The sequence below is a fragment of the Terrapene carolina genome, unplaced genomic scaffold, assembly GCF_002925995.2.
Source record: "Terrapene carolina triunguis isolate 2854851 unplaced genomic scaffold, T_m_triunguis-2.0 Scaffold96, whole genome shotgun sequence".
NCBI lineage: Eukaryota > Metazoa > Chordata > Testudines > Emydidae > Terrapene > Terrapene triunguis.
The window spans coordinates 61,128,000-61,136,143 of NW_020664447.1; the positions used below are offsets into that span (position 1 = coordinate 61,128,000).

Consider the following 8,144-nt stretch of genomic DNA (forward strand, 5'->3'; position numbering starts at 1 on the left):
GGGTCACACCAAGCCCCCCGCTCTCTGTTTAGGCAGCACAGCAGCGGGGCCGGCCCCCTGCCTCACAAGCTGTTGCTGCTGCAAAGAAAGAGTCCGACGGGAGCAGAGAACAGAGCGCAGGCATCGTCCTGCCCCTCTCGCCTGAGCTGCGCAGCGCTCAGGCGGCGCCCCCCCCTCCCCGCCATGTGCCTCCCACAGCCGCTCATCATTCGTACACCTCCCGCCTCGCGGGGCGGAAGTGTGCACGATGAGGGGGCGTGGCGCTGTGCGGGGCGGAAGTGACCCCCGCGACCGGAAGTTCTGTTCCGAGAGGAGGCTGAGGACCCCGGAGAGGCCGAGGCGGGTGCTGGGTGCGTGAGTGAGACCCGCCTTGGCCTGGCCCGGCTCGAGTCTCGGGGGGTTGGTTAGTGCGAAGGTCTGACAAAGGTCGGGAGATGATGCCAGGGCCTGGGGTGGTGCCAGACAGGGACGGGGGGCAGCTGGGGCCCGTGGGGGGGGTAGGGCCGGGGTATGGCGCCCAGGCAGGGAGGGCGCCGCGGGCGGGCGGGGCGAGGGTGGTTCTGGCCGAAGGGTGACAGCCGGCGGTGGGGAGATGACCTGGGGGAGTAGCTGAGGAAATGGAGCATGAGTCGTGGCATCGGTCTGTGCTGGGGTTGGGTGATGGAGGATTTTACCTATTTCTCCGACTCCTGGGTTAGAAAGGTGCCCAGAGCTTCAGTCCTGTGTGTTTCCCTGAGGCTTCTCAATCCCCAGGTCCTGGCCCCATCAGGGCTCTGGGGGAGGGCAAGGCCCAATGTCCTCGATTTCCTGAGGCAGTTCTGCCCCAGTGTACACAAATCTACTGTAAATATTCCCATAAGGTGTTTTCAGTTTTCTGTGTTGTGGGTGCAGTTTGTTGCTGTGGTTAGAAAGTGTCAGCATCTTAGTAGGAGTGAAGTATCAGAGGGGTAGCCGTGTTAGTCTGGATCTGTAAAAAGCAACAGAGAGTCCTGTGGCACTGTTAGTCTTAAAGGTGCCACAGGACTCTCTGTTGCTTTTTAGTAGGAATGGATTTATTGTTTTTTGTAGTATCTCACTCCAAAGTGCATTAGATTAAAGACACGCTGTTATCGAATGAGCAGTCATTTGTGGGGTGGGGAACCACAGCTGTTTGATAGTGCACAGCAACACTACACAACAGTTTTGGGTGAGAGATGAAGAACAATCCCATATAGAACTGCAATGTCTGGGGAGATGTAACAAACTAGACTATAATTACACAGACTGGAATTTGATCAGTACTCCAGGAGTTAATGTCTGATTCCCCCACCTCAAAAAAAAAAAAAAAAAGGGGGGGGGAAAGCATCATGGAATCTTTGTGACTGCATTAGTATGAGACTTAAGCTTTATTCCTCTTTGGAAAGACTGACCCTCATGCAGCATAGAGTCTTTAATACCCACTGTGCCATTGGTCTGAGCCAAGTGTGCCACCTATTAAGTCCCTACGTGACTGGTAGAGGCCTCCAATCCATGTATTGAACAGGCCCAATCTTGTTTTTTGGTTATAACAGCTGATGGTATGACGTCACATGGTGTTCTGAATGCAGGCCATTTCACTTTTAGGCTGGATACTGGGACATAGTGCTTCAAGGAAGAAAATGCAATCTCATGTCTGTATCAGGCATAAACTTGTCTCTAATTGCTATAGCATGAGGTGCTCTTGGCTGGAAAGGGGAAGTGGTAGCCCTAATTTTAAAGGGAAGACTGAGCTGTAGCACAAGAAGAACAGTTTGCCTACATTAGACCTATTGGGCAGGTCCAAGGTGAGTGTCTAACCAAGTTGCTGATGTGAAGAAGGCTCTAGTTTATGCTGGTCTAGTGATGTGCTCTTACAGTGACATTAGTGGCTGGTGCTAATTGTTTGTTTTCATGTTTAGTAGACATTTCCCATGGATGAGCTGGTGCATGACTTGGCCTCGGCCTTGGAGCAGACCTCAGAACAAAACAAGCTGGATGAGCTGTGGGAAGAGATGGCCCTGAGCCCACGGCAGCAGCGGCGGCAGCTTCGCAAGAGGAGGGGTCGTAAGCGGCGCTCAGACTTCACGCACCAGGCGGAACATGCCTGCTGCTACAGTGAGGCTTCGGAATCAAGCTTGGATGAAGCCATGAAGGACTGTCGTGAGGTGTTGACTGCCAACTTCAGTGACTCAGATGACATGGCTGTGGCCAAACGCCACCCAGCTCTGAGTGCCACCCTAAAGAGCAAGCAGCATTCTTGGCATGAGTCGGACTCCTTCACGGAAAATGGACCCTGCCGACCCCTCAGGCGTCGCCGGAAGGTGAAACGTGTGACCTCAGAGGTAGCTGCTAGCCTCCAGCAGAAACTCAAGGTGTCAGAGTGGAACTATGAGAGAGGCTATAGGTTCAAGTCAGCCAAGAAGCAGCGTCTGTCACGCTGGAAGGAGAACGCCCCTTGGACTTCATCCAGTCATGGCCTGTGTGAGTCAGTAGAGAACAGGCCCTTCCTCAGTAAAGGCGGGAGGAAGGAGAGGATGGAGTGTGAAGCGGATGAACAAAAACAGGGTTCTGATGAAAACATGTCTGAATGGTGAGCTCTCCAGGCCTTTCCTTCCCCTACCACAATCAGATTATCAACTTCCTTTACAGCTGCTTGCAAAGACTGTGCCCTGCTCTAGGTAATTCCGTCTCAAACAAAAGTGCTACTTTTCTCTTAAAGATACAAGAAAAAAAAAATCCCCAAACCCTTCACAAGGTGCAAACCCTTGCCTGTAGTCCTTGCGAGCAATCCTACGGTGCTAAATCAATGTGCATGTTGTCCTCATGACCCAGTAGTGATGTGTATGTTGTATTCATAACAAACCGGTGCACTTCTGGCTCCAATGAGAAGTCTGTTGTCTCTGTCTTCACAGTGACAACCAGCATGCTAGTGGCTCTAGTCTTTGCAAGTAAAACCATGTTGACAAGTCAGTGAGTGATGGATGAGACTGATTTCAGTTTCATGATTCCAAGGGTTTATGAGAAACAGCAAAGGAAAACAGAACAAATTTCCTGTAGTGACCAGTTAGCCTTGTTTGCAGTTACTGTATGTACCTTGATCAAAACATTGTTCTGTTTACAAGTTAGTGCATGTTAGTTGTCTAGTGTAGTTGTAACAAAGGCATAGATCAAGGTGAGGCCTTTCTTACTGAAGAGAGGATGCTTTTTTTGCCATCTAAAGATGGGAAAAGACATTTTTATCTAGTAGTACCAGAGAAGAGATATCGAGTAGCACCTTGAGAATGTACATCAATGACAATGGGCAGATAGATTCCCTCACTTGATGGAGCAGTAATAGATATTGCTAGCCTCCTCGAGGTACTTTCTACACCAATCAGTATCTCTTCCATCATGTTCAATTGAACTTAAACCAGCTGGCTTTCATCCAGCCTTATCTATGCCAGCCATTGAGAAAGCAAACACACAGCTTTGTTTTGGTCCATCACCTGAGGAATGCGCTGGGTGATTGTTTTGTTTTCCCTCAGTTGGTTCCTTTCCCTCAGACTAATAAGGGTATGTCTACACTACAAAATTATGTTGACCTAAGTTACCATGACATACAGCCACTGCATTAATTAAATCGCTTTTGCATGTCCAAACTATGCTCCTAGTGTTAGCGGTGCGCATCCTCACCAGGAGTGCTTGTACTGATTTAACTGTCAGTGTGGGACGGCTTCTGAAAATCAGCAACAGTCGATGTAAGCAACACAGTATCTACACTGACGCTGCGTTGACCTAACTAAATCAATCTAAGCACTACACCTCTCACAGAAGTGGAGTTACTAAGGGTATGTCTACACTGGAAACTTCAAAGAACTGCTGCGGGAACGCTCCTGCGGCAGCGCTTTGAAGTGTGTGTGTGGTCGTGCACGAGTGCTGGGAGAGAGCTCTCCCAGCGCTCCTGGTAATTCACCTCCACGAGGGGATTAGCTCTGAGCGCTGGGAGTGCGGCTCCCAGCGCTTGGAGCCTGTCTACACTACTGCTTTAAAGCGCTCAGACTTGCTGCACTCAGGGGGGTGATTTTTCACCCACCTGAGCCAGCAAGTTACAGCGCTATAAAATGTAAATGTAGACAAGCCCTAAGTTGCAGTAGTTGGCGAGTTACATCAGTGGGAGCTACATTTTAGTGTAGATGCTTACAGAGTTAGGTCGATGTAAGCTGCCTTGCATTGACCTAATTCTGTAGTGCAGACCAGGGCTTATTGTGCATATGTTTGCATCAAATGACACTTGCCATCTGCTGCCAAATCCTTCGGATTCTCTTTGGAAATCCAGAGGTCAAAAGGTTTGACCATCTCACCTCCACATGTATGGGCTGTGGCTTGGTGAGGGGAGTGGAGTTAGAGGAAGAATACTTAGGGCAGATCAAACCAGAATAGTCCAAGGGCTGTCTGAGAACATCCTTGAGTAACACATGTGCTACCTCAAGTTCATGGATGACGCATTGTCTGTCTAATCTTTCACATAGAACAAAATCTAACTAGCCTTGTTTTGTATCGCTCAGTTTCAAATTGGATGTTGTACTAAGTTTACCAGCCAGTGATAAGGTGAGCCCTTGTTTTGTCTTGATGTTTTCTGGGCTCATAGAATGACCAGTTACTCCCCAGTTTGTAGTTTAGTTCCTTGTAAATAGTAGCAGGTTTGGTGACAGCCTGTAGTGGCAGTCATGAGCCTGGCTCAGCTGATGTATTAGAGGCTGATCTCTCAGGAAAGAAAAAATCCCCTTCTCCTGGAAGGCAAGTGACAGAGACAGAGAGCTCAGCCTCCCCCTCCTTCTCCAGCCCAGCCTGACCTTCTGCAGCCCCTTGGTGCTTCTTGTTTTCTTATTTTTATAGAAAATCAATATCCCTCCTGACACAAACAATAGCTCAGGAGCAGGAATAAACGTCGGAAAGCTGAGATCTCTGTCCATCACCTCTCACTTTAACTCCCCCAAACTATTTAATTATAAGCGTGCTTTGCTCCAGGTGTTTGCGACAGTGAAATTGCTAAATGAGGACCATTTTAACCAAAGATTGGGCGATCAATAACACTCTATAGCAGTAGCTTGTCGGATCAATAGCATTCATTATTTCATGGTTAAGGTAAGTAGCCTCCTTTGCAAGTGGAGGTCATCAATCAGTGCTTACTGGACCTGAGGAAAGGCTTGTGTACAGGATACTCAGTTTTCCAGGCCTGAAATATAAAGGTGGGGTAGGTAAGGATATCTTTCCATGAACCTTTCTGCTGATACTGCAGGTAGAATGCTGGGCATAGTAGGCATCTATAAGGCACTGCAGGGTTTTCTAGTACTTTTAGGCACCTGCTATGCTGTTAATTTGATTAGGAACTTGGTTTAATAATCCTTTCCCTTTCTTATGTTTCCTGGTCCTATGCTTTAAGTACTGTCCCTTTCTCATACAGCATGTTAGGGGATGGATGGCACAAACTTTATAAGAGGCTGGCTTAGAACTTCGTGTTAAGTTGCATGCTAGAATATGGGAGGGACTTGCAAACTCTTCCATCTGTATGTTTAAAACTACCAACGGAAAAATGGACTCTAATGCATTGATGAAGGTTCATACTTTCAGGTATCCAGTGTAATGGATTGTCTTAGCTAGTTTACAGAACATGTTTTAAAAAAAGCAATAATATGCTTCACAGCATGTGGTTTTAGTGAGTACTTAGTTAATTGTGGATGGGGTGACACTCACTGTCCCTTTGCCTTGTGTCCCATAAAGTTCCCTGAGGATATAACCACACACCATGCTGTGTGATGTTGCTCCTCCAGGGTACATGGGGATCTTATCTAACCACACTGTTGAGATTGTTTCAGATGCTAAGTTACAGCTAGCATTCACTTCTCCCATAAGGCCCTGTAACCCATGTGCGGGGTGTTGCTTTTGCTGAGAGATCTCAGAACAGTGGAGGTATTGTATAATATGTCCTAGAAAAGAAAATCCTAGCATTAAACCATCAAATACCTAGGATTGACAGCACAATGTTCAACCTTTTCAAAACTTTTTACAGACAGTTAGCAGTTTTCTACTCAGATTATTTTCCAAATAAATTCCTTGGTAAACTGTCTTCTGGAGCAGCTGCAGTGGCCAAGTTTAAAACTCAGTGTAACTGGTGGTTACCTACAGCAGCAGGCTATGTAGTACTAGTTTATTTGGATGAGTAGTTAGGGACTTGAGGCCTGGTCTACATCTAAACTTAGGTTGACCTAGCTACGTTGCTCAGTCAGGGCTGTGAAAAATGTCATGCCCTGTGTGATGTAATTAGGTCAACCTAGCCCCTACTGTAGATGCAGGTAGTCTGAGGGAAGAATTCTTCCATTAACCTAGGTACTGCCTCTTGAGGGGGTGAACTTACAACAACAGCAACCAAAAAACCCCTTCTGTTGCTGTAGTATCTATGCTACAGTGGCACAGCTGTGCTGCTGTAGTGCTTGAAGTGTAGACCCTTACAGTCCCTTATCCAGCCAAAGAGAGGAGAAGGCATTGAAGAGAGAGCATTTGTTTCATTTATGTCGGAAAATGGGAGTCTAAAAAGAAAAAGTTGTGGTACAATTGTCAGTGGCCATCGGGTGACCTACAAAGGGATCATTTAGCTTAATTTCTGTTGCCTGGTCGTTACCAGAGAAGGGGATATCTGCAGAGAGTGTCATAAATATGATTGTTAGCCTTGGTGCCTTGGCTTAATCCCATTTTTGATAATTATGTTCTGATAACCTAAAATTTCCGTTTTTAACTGGATACAGGATTCTTCCTAAACTGCATAATGTTATAGTGAGCTGTTAGACAGCTGTCATGTTCCATGCCAGAGGCAGTCATGTGTCAGTGATGAATTGATTCCCATTTTGTGTGGTATATAAAGCACTTTGGGGTCCTTTTGGGATGAAAGGCACTGGCAAAATGTAAAAGATTATTACTGCATACCCTTCAGCGGTTAACTGTTTGTTCTTTGCAGTGAAACCAGCAGTGTATGCAGCAGCAGTGACACTGGCCTCTTCACCAATGACGAAGGCCGTCAAGGTAACTACTGTCTCGTGATTTCCCTCTGGCACAATTTGGGAATTTCTCTTTTACTATGCTTGTAAATGCAAATTCAAGGCAGTGCAGGACTACAGATTGGAGGGGATCAGGATGTGCGGAGGAGGGATAGTGGCTGGGGAAAGGGCTAGGAGTCAGAGGAATTGGCTCAGATCACAAAGGTGTTCCATGTGATTTCAATAAAAATCATGCTTTTCTTATGGAAATGCTGTGATATTTATCAAATGTATAAAATCCAAATACTGGAAAGTGTGATATAAGGCAATATGTATATATGGGTTCTTGGGGACGACTACTCAGACTTTGCTGTTTAGGCCTTGGTTACACTTGCGAGTTACAGTGCTGTAAAGGTTCCCCCAGCGCTGTAACTCACTCCCCATCCACACTGGCAAGGCATTTGCAGCGCTGTATCTCCGTGGTTGCAGCGCTGCATGTACTCCACCTCCCCGAGAGGAATAGCGAGTATTGCGCTGCCGCTGCAGCGCCAGTGTGGCCGCCCAATGCGCTGTGAATGGCCTCCAGAATTATTCGGCAGTATCCCACAATGCCTGTTCTAGCCACTCTGGTCATCAGTTCAAACTGTACTGCCCTGGCCTCAGGTAACCAACCATGTGACCGACCCTTTACATTCCCCGGGAATTTTAAAAATCCCCTTCCTGTTTGCTCAGCCCGGCGTGGTGTGGAGTGCTATCAGCGAATCTTTCCAAGTGACCATGCCTCCACGCGCCAAGCGAGCCCCAGCATGGAGCAATGGCGAGTTGCTGGACTTCATCAGTGTTTGGGGGGAGGAAGCTGTACAGTCCCAGCTGTGCTCCAGCCGTAGGAATTACGATACCTTTGGGAAGGTATCAAAGGACATGATGGAAAGGGGCCATGACCGGGATGCCCTGCAGTGCAGGATTAAAGTGAAGGAGCTGCGGAGTGCCTACCGCAAAGCCTGCGACGCAAACGGCCGCTCGGGTGCTCCCCCCGCGTCCTGCCGATTCTACAAAGAGCTGGATGCGATACTTGGGGTTAACCCCACCTCCACTCCGAGCACCACCATGGACACTTCAGAGCCGGTGGGGGGGGGG

At 47.8% G+C, this 8,144-nt stretch overlaps 1 protein-coding gene across 7 annotated transcripts in view; it reads left to right on the forward strand.

Moving 5' to 3' along the window:
- The first annotated feature begins 303 nt into the window (after positions 1-303).
- GPATCH2L (G-patch domain containing 2 like) overlaps positions 304-8,144 on the forward strand; it is a 50,571-nt gene continuing 42,730 nt past the window's right edge. For 6 of the 7 annotated variants that reach the window (XR_003899810.1, XM_024192796.1, XM_024192797.1 and 3 more), the window contains exons 1-3: positions 304-396; positions 1,915-2,587; positions 6,989-7,053. Coding sequence is in view for 6 of the 7 variants with exons in the window: in XM_024192796.1 (XP_024048564.1) it covers positions 1,929-2,587; positions 6,989-7,053 (724 nt within the window). In the remaining variant the exon portion in view is untranslated. The remainder of the gene's footprint in view (positions 397-1,914; positions 2,588-6,988; positions 7,054-8,144) is intronic. The other variant, XM_029911465.1, reaches the window with a different exon arrangement.